The 17,281-nt window shown below is 27.1% G+C and overlaps 1 protein-coding gene across 1 annotated transcript; it reads right to left on the reverse strand.

The window, feature by feature from the left end:
- Positions 1 to 7,401: 7,401 nt before the first annotated feature.
- Positions 7,402 to 8,490, reverse strand: LOC118062809 (RING-H2 finger protein ATL78). Its single transcript, XM_035076655.2, has one exon. The coding sequence runs from the start codon at positions 8,451 to 8,453 to the stop codon at positions 7,812 to 7,814; it is 642 nt and encodes a 213-aa protein (XP_034932546.1). The 5' UTR covers positions 8,454 to 8,490; the 3' UTR covers positions 7,402 to 7,811.
- Positions 8,491 to 17,281: the final 8,791 nt, after the last annotated feature.

Below are 17,281 nucleotides of genomic sequence, written 5' to 3' on the forward strand. Positions count from 1 at the left end.
AAAATAATCAAAAATTGGTTGGGTAAAAATATATGTATATATATATATATATTTTTATAGTTTTTGGAAAATATGTTCAACACAAAAGATAAAAAAAATAAAAAATTATGACATAAATACTTCAATCTAATACCTTTTTACATCTCATGTCAAATCCGTATCACTTGTTATAATTCAAAACTTGGTTAGGTCAAAAATATATTTTTTAAAATATTTTTAATTTTTATAGTTTTTGAAAAATATGTTCAATAAATAACATAAAAAATAATTTATAACATAAATACTTCAATCTAGGACCTTTTTATATCTCATGTCAAATGTAGTTTGCAAAATATCATTAACATAAATAAAAAGATAAAAGATATCACCACCTTTAAATAAAATGAATAATAATGTGTCAACTTTAAAAACATGAAATTCAACAAAGAAAAGATAATCACTCAAAAGAATTATATGTCAAGGAACTTGTTTTAAATCATATAAAAATTTATATAACCAACACACATGAGAGGAAATAATATAATTAATAAAATTTAGAGGTTGTTGCATGCAGACCTTTTCATCATGTGTCCATAAAAAAACATTATATATATATTTAGCAATTTCCTATGATATTGGTGATAAAGCTAGCAAGAGCTGAACACTAAGGCAATGGAAAACAATTCCTTCAATGGCAAAGCCCAAAAACCAATTGGAAAAAATATCAATTATAATTTTTTATAATATGAAATTCCCCTCATCAATTGCATTAATCTAATTTTTATTTTCAGGCATAGATTGATGAAAAAATAATAATTTGTGGATAGATGGAAAAATTCTATGAACATGGGCCTAGGGTTGGTTTTGTTTTCTTTCTTATGGGAGAAGAAGTTAGATAGAAAAAACACAGAAAAAACAAACCATATAGTTTATTGCCTTAATAAAAACGCCCTTCCAATCCCTCCTACATTTCCTTTTCCACCTTCAAGATCTCCAGTTAATACATCCCAAATACACCAATGAAAGTCACATATTTCAATATATAATGCCCCAAAACCCACTAAAATCTATTGCCAACTTTACCACCTTCATTTTAATTCGGGCATGAAGAATTATATAAGCTTACTCTTACCAGGTACATGCGTCCTCTGAATGGCATTAGTTCCCTCCTCTCGTACTTTTACATCCACTGAGTATGCCCAGCAGATAATGTTTTCATAGATATTAGCTTGATCCTTGCTGCACAATTGGCTAACCTAGCAACAAGGTTGCCATTATAAAACAAGCGAGCCAATAGTTGCAGATAGGACCAAACATGATGACTGAAACAATATTTCTCGAGGGTTTTCTCTTAGGAAATCTTGAAAGTGTTGAATAGATGTAGAAGAGGTGGGGTTCTAGACGTGCTTGTTGAGTTTAGTGAGTTCTTCGCTGGACGTATATGGTTGCATTTGAGGTGATTTATGTATGTAAAACCCAGTGAAAACCCGGTTTTACAAAAAGAAATTCATATATATATATATATATATATATGAACAATCTCTAAAATGTTTTTCAAATATGCTTTAAAATGTTTCATTTTAGAGATTGTTAAAGCATATTTGAAAAACATTTTAGAGATTGTTCATATATGCTTTAAAATGTTTCATTTTAGAGAATGCTAGTAGTTTATGCTAAAATGTTGGGGTTAATATAATTCTTTTGTGACTCATGCCTGAGTCAGGATGCCACAAAATTACAAGCAACAAGTGCTTTTAATGTATATATAATATTTTTTTTTTGGAGTCATGAAGACACGCCTGTATCCCACAATCTTTCTATTGTTTACCTCAAGTCCTGTGCCATTATTTATTTATTTATATAAATATGCTTTGGTAATCATCACCAATATGGTCATTTTCAGCCCTCTCATTTACTTAGGCAAGATAATTGGCTGAAAATGGAAGTGCCCGAGCAAGCCACCCTATCTTTTTACTCGTAATCCCTATTTGTACTCTATATGTATCCGCTTATTTATTGAAATCAATACACCCTTGTTTTTTCTTTTTTCTTTTTTCCTTTTAATTTAAATGAATGCTGTGAAAGTTATTAAATTATTACAATATTTAAATATCACCATTACCAATAACTAATATTTGATTGAGAGTTTAAAAAATAATGTATTATAATTCTTGTTCTTTTTTTTTTAATATGATTTATATTTTGAATTGATAAATCATCGAATTAACTTTTTATATAATTAAACTCCAAGCCCTTAAACTTCTAATTCATGCTTGCTTTGATCCTCTATGGACAAATTATGGATATCATATGACTGCACCATATTATGTCACCGACATACATACATAAAAGTGGATATAGGGACTTAAAGAACCATGACTATTGTTATGCCTGGATTTTTAGGGGAGATGTTAAAATGGCAAATATATATATATGTCCAAACCCTTAAATCCGAGCTACAAATCTTAAAACAAGCACAATAGAAAGACTTTGTCATATTACAATATTTTTTAATCAAAATTGAGAGTTAGTCTAACCTTAAATCCGAATCAGACGACCAAACCATTGAGTCTCACACATTACCTCATGCACTTACAAACATTGAACATATTCCTAATGATTTCTTGAATGTGTTAACTCAAATATCTTTCAAAAAATATTTAATTAAAATTACTTTAGTTTTTTTAGATGATTTCAAATTAGATATTATTATCTTATTTGATATAGATACTGATTTAAATTCCATTAAAAAAGACATAGTTCCACACACAAACACACACATATATAAAGAAAAACTTAAGGGACCATATGTAATTTATAGGGTAAAAAATAAAAAGGTTTAACTTTTTCTTTTTTTAAAAATTTGTTATATAACGAGCCTAAAAGCTAGTAAGATTCCTATTGATTTCATATTGTTTGGTGTTTGGTAACAAGATTCCTAAAAGCTAATGATATTTTTAAAATATATTAAAATAATATTTTTTATTTATATTATCAGCACATAAAACTATTCAAAAGGAATATAAAAAATATTAATTTAATATTTTTTAAATAAAAAATAATTTTAAAAACCAAATCACTCACGTAGTTATCTTCAAATTTTATATGTATCCACTTGCACTTCTTTTGTTTTGTAGTTCTCTTGAAAATGAGACAATCACACCTTTTTCATAAAAATGTATATATAGGCAAGATCTCTTTCATGAATCTGTCTGCAAATGTGTACGGACTACTACTAGCCCAATGGTTGGTCGATAGTTATCCCAATAATCACACCTTATCCCGTTCAGTTGATTAAAAATATCTTTCACACATTTTATTATATGTCCAAAAGGTTGAAGCTTTTCCACACCAATCAATATATTTAGGTTATAATTTAATGGATCAAATTTTAAATTTATATTCTAGAAACTACCAATTTAAGTGTTATAAATTTCAGGATAATTAAAGACTTATATAATAATTAATTTCAGGGTTTCGGAGGATTAGTTAAGATGCGTATAAGTTTGTTCGGACACCAACGATTAACAATTTTTTTTTTCATACTGCGGTAACTTTTATTTCTTTTTCAACTATAAAAAAAATCTTTAGTTAACTAAATTATTTCTACATTTTACATTATGTCTTGTATATAATTATATTTTATATTTTAATTTTATAAAAACTAAAATAACTTACTTTTTAATCATGAAAACTTGTTTTCCATTTATTTTAATTGCTAAAATCCATCTTACAATAATTTTAACAAAACAAATTTTTTTCAACATATATTTTTAAAATTACAACTAAATTTTTAATTTATTTTTTAAAACCGCAATTGCAAAAAATGGTAAAATAAGAGGCGTAACATTCTATTTATAGGAAACCAGAAAACCTTATAAATGGTAAAATAACAAATTTCCCCTCTGAATAATATCACACATATTATTTCAGGAAAAAAAATTAGAAATTCATTCAATCAAGTCCCTACTTGATTTTTCTAGGTCTAGAATTGTAATTCTTTATATAAATTACAGTATAGTTCTCAATTTCTAAAACTTATTTACAATCAAGTCTGATTAATTATCCCATTTTAGTTCTCAATATTATTAAGGCTTTTTCGGGGTGAAATTGAAATTTTTGGCTATTGCGTTATTCTAAATAATATTTCAGATAAATTTTTTTGCAGTTTTTTTTTATGCTTATATTGTGAGCAAATGAATTGTGTTATTCTCAATAATATTTTGGACATTAACCTCATACAGATTTTATATCCTTATATTAAAATGAGGAATAACAAATTATTATCCTTAATAGTATTGTGGATATTGACCTCTATTAGAGTTTTTTATCCTTATATTAAAAGTGAATAATATTTTCTTGCTAAAAAAAATTAATATTTTTGAAATATACATCAAAATCCTTTGGAATTTTACAAACTTGTTATAAAATCAATGTAATATCATTTTTTTTTTGAACATGCCAAAGTATTTTAGGTTTTCTATAAATAATTTTAAGAATTTTTATCCATATGCAAGAAAAAAGGAAAGTATTTTTTTATTGTTTCTTAGGCTTTGTTTGGCAAAAACTTATTTTTTTTGTAATAAAACTAGCAAAACAGATTTAAGAAGGTGTTTGCCAAACTAACTCTTAAGCCAAAAAAACCTTTAGCCAAAATATAGCAAGCCAATCATGGTCTTAATCTTTGACTCAATTTTGACCTGATTAGATTGACCCAAGATCATTGGTTCGACCATAAACCAAACCAAAGATTTGGGTTCGACCCAAAAAACAAATAAGAAACAAAAACAAATTGATGCAAATAAATTCTAGATTATTGATTAATTAAATTGCCTAGATGGTTTAGTCTAAAGAATTAGACTAAAATTGATTCAAATCATGAAGCCAAGACAAAGTTCTTTTCAAGAACACAAATAACACTACCCAACAACCCAGAAATAGCTTAAAAACTAAGCACATTGTCAAGCCTTCAAGACTAACATTTTTTAATTCTAAAATATGCTTTGTTCATTCTAACAAATTACATATATAACCATAACCAAACATGTATGAGTATAAAAACTAACAAATAACATGAAAACATCAAAATCATGCAAGAGTTTTAGGACCTAAATCATGTCCAGGAACCAAGCACACACATTAACAAATTAGAAAAAAAGACATCAATAACCCTACTTCCAGATTTCTTAATCACTTTATTTCATTTAATGTAAACATCTAAACATCCAACAACAAATAGACAACTCCAAACAGGATCACACAAAGAAAAAAACGACATTCTGCGCATTACTTAAAATCAAAGCTAAAAGTAATATAATGCAACAAGTGTTCAAAAACACCATAAAATATGAAAGAACGGCCTAAAGATGTGCTTCATGGACATCATCTACTAGCATAAATGAATGTTTTATATCTTCCAAGCTCAAATAATGGTTGTTGCCCTTCGGTTCTTTCTTTTCCAAGTTTGTTACCTACTCTCAAAGTTAAGGAAATCATTGAGTTAGGATCTTAAACCTTCAAAATTTAGAGTTCTTTTATCAATATTTTCCTTACCCCTCTTTCTCTCTCTCCCTCTTTTCTTCCCCCCCTCTTGCCCTAATTTTTTAAGGGGTATTTATATGGTTTCAAGTTATGATTTTTATAGATTGAATAAAATATTGATCCTTTTTCCTCAAAGCTTGTCCCTATGATCAAAATGGAAGAGTTTTAGGTATGTTTATAGTTGTGGGCTTTTTACCTATACTAGTTTTACAATGGTGGTTTTGCAACAAACTTGGTTTTGGAGATTTTGGTGGTTTTTCCAAATTTGGAGCTTGTTTTTGGCTTTTTGATCTTGAGAGAAACACAACCAACATTTGATAAGAACCCACTAAGAAAGCTTGAAGTGTGAACACACGAAAAAGATTAGTGGTTTTTTGAAACATGTATCATAACCATCGACAATTTAGTTAATCATTTTTGAAACTTCGTTGGAGCAACTCCAATGTGGTGTCAGTGAAGACCATCTAAAGTTAGTAGATGTTGTACACACATTTTGTTTGGGTCTGACCTTGCTTAATTTGAAGGTCTGTAACTCCACATTTATTTGTTTGAAAGTGTCAACTCGATCAACTCAGAATCTGAAAATGAGTGATGGTTGATTAGAGACAAGATATTGTTGAGTTCATTGAAGAAAATAGGATGTAAATGTTTAATGGGAGTTGTTGATCTTTGTAAAGGAGGTGTTTCTCAGTTGAATAGTGGTGGTTATACCCCTGAGGTGGTAAAAAATACCACATTCATTCGTTTAAAATCGCCTCCTCGATCAGCCAAAATTATCAAAGAAGAAGCTAAATAGTAGCCGAACATTGCGTTGTCTAGGTTAAACCCTAAAATTAGGGCTTGTTTTTTTTAATTTGGGATTTGAAAAACTTTAAATTAGTCCGTATTCTTCCTATTTTTTTTAATTACACCTATAATTATCTCATAAACTCTTAATTACATGCAATTTTACTCATGTCAAACTTAATTATTAGCCCCAAAGTTCAACGCCTTTTTTTATTTTGGTGTTTATTTAAGGTCCCAAAATAAACTTAAGACTTTAATTTCTTAAAATTAAAGCTTAAATTGACTTCAAAAATTAAATTTTCTTGCAATTAAACCTTTTAAAAAAATCCTATTGAATCCTTAAACATCCAATCTTGAAATTTCCTCCTTGGATTGAATTTTTATTGCCAATAGAGCCTTTATGAGTTAAAATTGAACTGTCAATTTTTAAATCTTGTGTATTTTGATCTTCCTCAACCAATCTTTAATAGTTTTTTTTTAGTATTCTTCATGTTCTCCTCACTAATATATCTTTTTATTTTCTTTAATATGTTTTTCAATTGTTTGTATTTTCTCTTTTTTTTTTCTTTGCATGTTTATTTAAGGTCCCAAAATGAATAACAACAAATGAAAAAATAACATGTATTAGTCTCAAAAATTCTAATTAATATCCAATTTTAATAGAACATTAACTAGAAACATTTAGGAACAATACTATGATACAATATGAATCTTGTAATTATGATAACTTTATAGTTTCCTTTAAAAAGTATTTTTGTCCAAAAAACTTTATATTTATTTTAGATTCATTAATCAAATATTTGATGAATTATTAAAGATAAATAAACTTTTATTAATAAATTAAATATATTTATATAAACAAAGTTAATGTTATGTGTAACCAACCGATTGGCTACAAGACATATAGACTAACATCTAATATTTAGAATAAAGTTATAAAAAGGGTTCTTATAGACATTTTAATTTCTTTCCGAATGAAATCATTTAGTTTTAGATCATTCCCACTATCTGTTTTATCCAATTATAATCATGTGTGTGTGTATATAATCTATGTTTATGTAAGAAGATTCCTACAATAGTTACATTGACAAGGAATTTTGTTACAAAAACATAGATTGTATTTGATATGACCAATAACAAGTATATATACATTAAAACAGCTCTAAAGTGGTGTAAATTGTGAGAATTTCAGGTTCAAACCCTACTAAAAAACAAAATGCACCTCTGTACCGCAGCCGCACCTTGAGTGCCGTATTCCAAATTTCAACCTCATAGAAAAGGATAACAAGTGCATTAATTATTACTCAGCCACCACCTTTGACAGACAATAGAAATCCTTGAATGCGATTTTCCTTGCCAATTTGGACTGCCTGGAAATATCATTTTCTCCCTGTAGCTAGCTAGCCACAACTCCAATTGGGGTCATTTTGACAGCTTTGAGCTCCAAATTGAGTAGCCTTAACTAGATTTTAAAATGGATGACAAAATAGTTAGCAGAAATTCACTTAGCTGACTCCCCTGTAACTGCTGACCAAACCTTCACGCTCGAGGGGTGCAATGTTCACAACTGTTTCTTGGATGGGAGGAGGTGGTTGTTCTGATGAGCTAGCCTGACTCACACCAGCAATCTGGTGGCATGTCTCCTTAAGGCAGCGCCTGCATGTCGGGCAAGATGAGTGTGAGCTCAGCCACATATCAATGCACCTCACATGAAATCCATGGCTACACTTTGGCAAAATTCGAACACGATCACCAAGTACAAACTCTGATATGCATATGACACATTCTGTGTCCAACCCAGGCAATTTACTATCCTTTGCTGAGTAATTCACTACAGGGAAAGTTTTCAGGGCTTTTTTCTTGATCCCTCTATTGGAAGAATTTCCATTTAAGCTTGAACACCATAATGCACACCTTATGAAAGAGTTTAGCCCTAGTGAACTAAAGAGTGCGCACATTAGGACTATGAAGACGACGACAACATTTATATTGAAGCTCTTATCCCATGTGGCGTTAGGATTCATTGGATGATGGGCGTTACTAGAAGGTGAAGGAGAAAGAGGGTTGTGTAGTAGCAATTTTCTTAGGTGAAAAACACCATGAAAATGTTGGAAAGGTAGAGGGGGTGTGGAAAAAGTAGTAGACATTTGTGTTGAGTATGGTTTATGAGTGTGGATATTTCTTCTTGTAGCGGGATTATATAAAAGAAAAGAACAAACTTTAGATTAAGTTTTTTATGAATCTTTTATTCTGGATTTGATTTAATTAACCTCTCCAATAGAAAGTTTAGAATACATGAGGTTTCATGACCCCACAAAAGGATTTATCTTCTAATTATGAAACATGCTCAGCTAGTAGGCTAATCTGAAATCTAAGTAGATTCTTGCTGGATTTTAAAAAATAAAAGAGAATTGATCAAGTTTAATTTAACTCCGAACTCGTTTAATTCAGACAAAATTCAATTAAAATTTATTAATTTTAAAAAATAATATTTTTTAAAAATAATTAATCTAATCAATCAATATAAAACCGGCTTATTTCACCAGGTTAATTTTCAAATCAAATTTTGATAATTATAATTTTTTATATTCTTCATTTATATACTATTTCTTTTTTCGTTCATATTTAAAAAGGAATCGTACGAAGGAGTGATTCTAATCTTTCAAAAAATGTAAAATAAGCAATACACTTATCTTATCTTTTTAATTATTTAATTGGCTTTCAATTCAAAACTGACTAAGCCACTTTCTATTGCAAAGCGGGCAGCAGCCTTTCTTTGACAAATATCTGCATATCGGACCTGGGATCTGCCCGTCGAAGACAAGCTTATCGGTTTAGATTCTAGCGGGTTTTTTAAGACATAATTTATTCAACTTGCCTCAACCCCGCCAATCAATTTGTTTCCCTGTAGATATATCACCTCGAGAGTTAAAAGTTGATTCGATTAAATTTAAATGATATAATAAATTAACATATAATATAGTTAATTTGATTGAGCTTTAATGAAATTTAATTGGGTTAAAGTTAAGGATTTTTTTCTAAAATATTTTTCATTTGAATCTATAATTTTTAGTTTGTTTTCTAAAAAAAAATAATGTTATTTTTTATTTAAAAAAACAAAAATAATTTTGTTTTGAGTTAGATTCAATCCGAGTTTGAGTTATATTAACCTTGAACAAGATGGAATCATGAATTAGATCTATTAAATATGATTAAAACTAATTAGATAAGAATCAATTAGCAATATGCAATTGGCACACTTGTTTAGATGGATTAATCAAACCGGAGAACAACCTATTAAATCAATTAAATTTTATGGAGTTAATATATTTTCTACTGATGTTAAAACATGAAATAAATGAAATTTCAAGTTATATCAGAATGGTTTGTAAATATTTCAAAGAACAAATGTTTGCTGAATTCTGAGAAATTAACCATCATGTAGATAATCATTACAATTTCCATCCCCTTCAATTCTGCCAATTTCCCATTAATTTTACACTCCACGAACTCTCCAATCTCCATATTCTAATCAAAGATAATTAATGTTAATACTTTACACTACACCATCATTAGGCAGCGTGTCCACCAATCATCAGCCACATCCATCCACTCAGAGGATAAATTAGAGAGAATAAATGCATGGTCCCTCCACAGCACTGATCAGCTCCTTTAGGGCTGCAATCAAGCAGTCAGATTTGCAGTCTGATGGCTACTGCCTGTGGCTTTAAGCAAAAGTAATACTGTGTACTAGATCTTTGTGAAATCTTTCCTAAGCATGCAAAAGCTTCAAAGTAGAGAAGTGATTAAAAATAAACATCAAAAGAGGCTTGGCAAGGTTCAAATTATTGATGATTTCATTGTATATGTACAACATGCATATAATGAGCTTGCATGATGATTCTGGTTGTTTTTCAAATAACTTTTCATGTCAAAATACACGTTAATAATATTTTTTTGATTTTTTAAAAATTATTTTTGACATTAACACATCAAAATAATTTAAAAACATATTAATTTGAAGTTAATAAAAAAATAAAATTTAAATTTAAATTTTTTTAAAAAATATTTTTAAAACACAAAAATAAACATTTCGTTTGTAACCGTTATCTACTTCTGCTTTTTTGTTCTTTTCTTGATCCGTTGGCTTTCAGTATCTTTTGTGATAAGAAATCCGACATGAGCTCGCCTGTGTGTGTGTGTATTTGCTAGAAGCACCACTTGTTTGCATATCCAACTTGGTCTAGGCTGGATTTCACTAGGCTTTTATTTGATTTGTGAGACCGAGACAGAGAGAGATCTGTTATCTTTTCACAAACACTAGCAGTTGAGAAAGTTGTCTAGTCTCAACTACTTGGATATATCCAAGTAGATTTGCCTCTCTCGAATGAGTGGTACCATAAGATATGTTGTCCAGGCTCCATAGGCGAGAAAATGTTTTCAAGTAAAAAAATATTAGGCTTAAAAAAAATAAAATTTTAGTGATTAGTTCAAGTGGTAAATTAAATAACATGAAAAAAAAACTACAACAAAAAGTACACCAACAAAAAAAGCAATAAAAAACAATGAAAAGAAAAGAATCTGAATCTAACGGGACTATCAAATAGCCCAATACTAATCTAATAGAAGGAAAACCATAGAAAATTAATAGAAAAAAAAAAGAAAAAATTTCAAAGAAAAGGAAAATACGAAGCGAACCTTTTAAACCTAATCTAATCTTAAAAACCTACAACTCGTTAAATCTTGAACCCGAGTTTAAATAAGAAGATTAATTGTCAACTAATTTAATTTTGAAAGATGAAATCGTTGAAAAAATATCAATAAAAAAAACTTGCAAAAGCAACAAAAAGAATGAGAACAAAATTTAAAAGAAAAGCACCTAGGATGATGAAATTTGAAAAACAATTCCAGACAAAATAAATAACAATTAAAAGAATGAGTATCAAATTTGAAAGATTAAAAAAATATAAGGGATGAAATTGAAAAATATTTGTAATTTGATAAATTATTTATAGATTAAAAAATAGTTGGGGTGAAATTGAGAAATATTATAGAGGGTTAACTCAATAGAATCAAACCTAAAAAATATGAAAAAAGAGATTAAAAACAAGAAAATATGCTCAAGAAAAAAGAAAAAAAAAAACAAGCAAAGTTGGACAAACCTCTTGAGCCTAATCTAATCTCTAAAACCTGCAACTTGTAAAATCATGGATTCAAGTTCAATCATGAAACTTAACTCTAAAAAAATCTAATTTTAAAAGATAATATTGTGAAAAAAAATATTAATAAAAAAAACTTGCAAAAAAAAAAAAAACAACAACAACAACAAAAAAGATATATTAGGGTCTCGTGATATCGGTGGTAAATTTAATAAGTTAACTCAAGTTGGTCCGAATCGATCTAATATGTTGTCATTTATATATTAAAAAAAAATATCTTCATAATACTAGTTATAACTTTGTATTTAAATGATCAATTAAAGCTAGTAGTGGAATGATACTAGTTATAACTTTGTATATAAATGATGTGACCATAGGAAAATGATGTATTTTGTGTTGACAAGGCATTGGTTGAGGAAGATTTCTCTTGAAAGCAAAATTATGATCATAATTAATGACAAGGATATGCCATTAGTAGAAATGATTGCGATGGCTTGTATTGTAATGGAAAGGTTCATAATTAGTATTATTATGAGAAGATCAAAGTCCGTATAGAAGAGTTAATTAAAGTTAAATCCTAAGAAGTCTAGAGTTCCCATGGTTCAAAGGGGTAATATAGTTCTGAAAAAAATCATGATTTGTAAATTTTGTATGCTCCTTATATTGTGTTCAAAGCAAGGATGATTTGAATATAAAAATATTTGTTTTTGTATTTTTAAAAAAAGTTAAATTTTTGTATTTTATTTTGATTTTAAATTAATTTTTTATATATTTTTCTATCATTCTTATGTCTTGATATTAAAATTTAATTTTAAAAAAAATTATTTCAATATATTTCTTAATAATAATACTAAACAATATTTAACATTTAACATGTTTAAAAGTAATAAAAGGAAAATTGATGTGTCATGATTGTACGAGTTGATAGAAAGTGAAATTCAAATTAATTAGATGTGAATCATCTAATATATTGTGGTGCATAAAATGTATTGTTTAATTAAACTCGAGAAAATAGGCAGTTTTGATTTAATGATATGCGGTAAAAAATATTCATATGAAGAAATTTGATTTTTTTGGTGCATATAACCTTTAATTTTGATGATAAAGTTTTTACAGAATAAACTTTAATAAACCATTTTCTATATATTTATTATGATTTATGATGATGATTTACATAGCAAACTTGTATCAAAATACTATCTCAATTTATACAAAGGAGTACTTGGAAACATTATTAGATATTCTTTTCGAAATCACTTTTTAATAACTTTTATAAATTGAATTAGTTTATGGATGTGTTTAATTTTTATATGATTTTTATTGTAGTTTTACTTTTATTTTTATGCTAGTTTATCTTAAATCTCTTTATTTTATACAGTTTTTTTTTAAAATTTATATAGAGGAAGAAATAAATTCTTGAAATGATAGGCTTTGAAGTGAAAAATCAGCATTCAAGCTAAATAAATTTTAAAAAATTAACCTTAACGAGGTTTGATTGTCTTGTATAAATGTTTTGAGAAAGAATAAAAGTGAAAAAATCAGAATATTGTTTTTTTTTTTTTTAATTTAATATTTTAATATTAGGTTGTTTTGTAAATTTTGTTTTGTAATTTGTTTTTTTTTTTATGGGTTATATATTGGTCTTAAGGATTTAGATATTTTTTTCATTTCAACTTTTAATATTAAATATATTGAAAGTGGGACTTCATATTTTTAAAATTTTGTTTTTTATTAATTTATTTCTATATTTCATGACACTAGTTACAGATTTAATAGGTTAACCCATTTTAATTTAATAATTGTTTTGGCCTCTTTTTTTAATTGATTTTTTTTTATTTTATCTTTCAAGACTAAGTTGATTTAAATTTAGCCTTTATTATTATTATTATTATTATTATTATTATTATTATTATTATTATTTTATGTGGGGTTATCCCAATCTTATTATTTGGGTTATGAGTTTCACAGGTTTACATGAGTTTACTCGATTCATTTCATATTCAATTAAAAAAGGAGTAAGAGAAATGAATCAAGTAAACATGTCAAACCCATATTTTTTTTTAATTTTACCTCTAACAACTCAATCTTCTTTTTATTTTATTTTTTACTTTTATACTTTAATATTAAGTTGTTTAGTATATTCAATTAAAAGAGTAAAAGAAATAGATCGAGCAAACATGTCAAACTCATATTTGTTTTTAATTTTACCTCTAACAACTCAATCTTTTTTTTTTTAATCTTTTTTTTCAATTTTATCCTTTAATATTATATTGTTTAGGGAATGAGCTTCATAATGTTTTTTCAATTTTCTTTCTATGCACTTACCTTAATTTCACGGATTTAGTTTTTTTTTCTTGATTTTAACCTTCATCTTTGGATCTATTAGAAATGAAGCTTTGTATTTTTTTTTCTTTTTATTATAGTCTATAACCTGGGTTACATGTTCAACAAGTTAGCCTAAGTTGACTTGTGTTGTTTTTTTGTTTTTTTTTTTAAAATTTAGTTTTTTTATTTCATCCTTCAACACCAGGTTGGTTTGAAATTGAGCTTTGTATTTTTTTAAAAAAAATTACTTTATATGGGGTTATTCCAAACCCATGACAAAATTTGAGAGTTTAGTACGTTGACCTGAGTTGATTTTGTTTATTCTTTTAGATCCTTTTTTAATTGAATAATTTTTTTAATTGGCTTTGTATTTTTTATTTGCTTTCTATAGGGTTATCATGATTTCATGACCTAAATTGCAGGTTTAGTGGGCTAACACGAGTTAACTCAATTTATTTCTTTGGCCTTTTTAATTGAGTATTTGTGTTTTCAATTTCTCCCTCCAACAACTCAATCTTTTTTTTTTAAGTTCTTTTTTAATTTTATTCTTTAACATTAGGTTGTTTGAGAATTGATTTTCATAATTCTTATTTCAATTTTTTTTATTTGAAGTTATCCTAGTCTCATGGATTTATTTATTTTTCTTGATTTCATCTTTCAACTTTGGATAAGTTAGAAATAGAGTTTTGTAATTTTGTAATTTCCTCTTTATGAATTTATCACAGTCTTATGACTTAGGTCAATGGTTTAATAAGTTAGCACAACATGACTTGTTTTTTTTTTTTTCTTTCTTTTTAATATTATTTTTATTGATTTTATCCTTCAACATTGGGTTGGTTGGAAATCATGATTTATGATTATTTTTTTAATTTTCTTTTCATGGGATTATCTTAATTTCATGACCGGGGTTATTGTATTTGTAGGTTAACTCGAGTTTATCTAAATAGTTTTTTTGTTTTTTTTTTTAATTTAAAATATTTTTTTTACTTTCACCCTTCAACATTGAGTTAATTAGGAATTGAAATTCATAATTTTATTTGGTTTGCCTTAGGATTATAACAATCTCATGATCTAAGTTGTAGATTTGACAAATTAATTCGGGTCGATTCAATGTGTCGTTATCACAACAGTTAAAATAAATGTCATCTAATATGTCATTGTTTTAATATTTTAAAAAATATTTTGTTGTATATTCATCATATTTTGAGTTACTAATTAGAATTGTTTTATTAAAAAAAACATGCTAGTTGTGCTTGATTTTTTATTTTTTTACATTACAATTTTTTATTCAACCTACGTATAGCACAAACGAATAATCTAAGAATGCTTTTATTGTAATGGAAACGTTAATAATTAATCAATATTATTATGAGAAGATAAAAGTCGGTATAGTATAAAAGAGTTAAAGCTAAGTCCTAAGAACAGAGGATGCATACGCCATGGAAGATGATAGCATTGATGACAATGTTCTCATGGTTCACTAGGTAATAACTTAAGAAAAAAAAAATCATGAATTTTAAATCTTGTACACTCTTTTTATATTTATTCAAAAAATGATGATTTAAAATCTGGATCGATGCTTGATAATGTTGAACACGTTTTAAAGCTTGGGAGGAATTTAATTTTAATTGAATGTGGTTAGATGCATGTACCCTGCTGAAGATGGAGCTAAAAATTATTCAATCAACTTTGGCGGTAATAAAAGGAAAAGTTTTGTGTAATGATTAATTGTATGAGTTGATAGAAAGTGAAATTCAAATTATAGGTGAAAAATGTAATGTGGTGCATTAAAAGTAGTGTTAATATATTAAATATTAAATACAAAACTAAAAAGCATGGGTTTATCATTGTGCGTGATCTCACTGTTCATCCTTTGACATATTACTTTAGATGAATTGTATAAAAAAAATTACTTTTTAATTTGGTCTTAATTGAAGTTCAATTGATTTTCATTTTAAATAAAAGGATGAGGTTGAAAGAAGAGGGATCTAAATAAAAACGACATCAAACATTGGTAGCGTGCCATGAGTTTTACAAAAAATACACTTTGATTCTCGAACTTAAAAAAAATACAGATTAAAAAATTTTGGTACTTTAATATTTTTTTTAATTCAATTTTGATATAAATTTTGTTATTTTTTAGTCTCTATTTGAGAAAGGAAAGAGGGAAAGGTCGCTGGATTCCAACGATAGAAAGATAAACATAAAGTGGACACCGATTTAGGCCACTAAAATGAACGATATTTATGTCAAATAATTTTTTTTGATGATTAGAGTTCAGATGTTTTTTTACCTTTAAAGTTCTTGAAAAAACATATTTGAGCTAAAGTTGATTTTTTTATTTCGAGTTCATTTTGGTTTTTGGATTTTTGAGGTCATTGTTAGGTTTATTATGGTTCTTAAGGTGTTTTGGGTAAAACAATTGCTTGAAAAATGGGTTTTTGGGTAAAACAATTTAAGCCTTGATTTTTTTAGGTAAGAATAGATTATTGTTTTTTGTTTTTTTTGTCTTTTTTTTTTAAAATAAAATTAGGGCAAACAACATTGGAGCAAAAAAAGGACCTAGTCACGTGGGCCCTAACAAAATGGGATAGGCGTGCTAGGATAGCTTGCTAGGCCTAGCAATGCCTGAATTGTTTTTCTTTTTTAATTAATGCTTCTTCTAATATGTTTTTTTTAATATTTATATTTATATAGTTAGGGATCCATTTTTCCCTCATTTACTTTTATGATTTTATCATCCCACATTAATTTTCTTATTAAAAAACTTGTTTTTTGGTTATCTTGAAATTTTTTTTTTCTAGCAGTTTATTCTGATCTCATGACATAGGCCACGAGTTTTGCAGACCTTTTTTCTATAGAGCTTTTTCAAAAAAAAAAAATGTATTTAATTTTTGAGGAATTTTTTTAATTTTATATATATAAGTTTTATTTTATAAAAGTAGTTATTTTGAAATAATATTTCTGATATGTCTGGCTTTGAATATTATTTTTTTTTCCTTTTCTTTCATTTACTTAGTTTCATATGTGTTTTTATTTTTATTAGTTTATATTGATTTTAATAAAAGAATTTAGTAAATACTAATGGATAAATATCTCATTTTATTAAATTAGAAGTTTGGATAAACTTTTGATTTACACTTTGAATAGCTTGTATACTCAGGGTTTTTCCTTAAAAAAAAAGATTTACGACCCACAATGGAAGGTGATTTAATTAGCTAGTGTGTGTAGAGAGAGAGAGAGATTGTCATGACCTGTTTTTTATCATAGTTTTTCCAAATATATTTTAAAAAGAAAATTAAAAATGAAAAAAAAAAATTCTATAAGCAAGGACGAAAAGGGGGCTACGAGGATGAATGATCAAATAAATAATATAAGATCATGCAAATGAGAAAAACAAAGATAAATAGATACTCAAGTAAAATTACAAAAAATTGTAGAGAAAGATTTGGATAAATAGATATTTTCCAGTTTTAATTTTTTTTTATGGT

The sequence above is a fragment of the Populus alba genome, chromosome 19 (assembly GCF_005239225.2).
Source record: "Populus alba chromosome 19, ASM523922v2, whole genome shotgun sequence".
Classification (NCBI taxonomy): Eukaryota; Viridiplantae; Streptophyta; class Magnoliopsida; order Malpighiales; family Salicaceae; genus Populus; species Populus alba.

Bases quoted from the DNA above. Each gene is read 5' to 3' on its own strand.
- LOC118062809 (XM_035076655.2), bottom strand. From the start codon at position 8,453: ATGTCTACTACTTTTTCCACACCCCCTCTACCTTTCCAACATTTTCAT.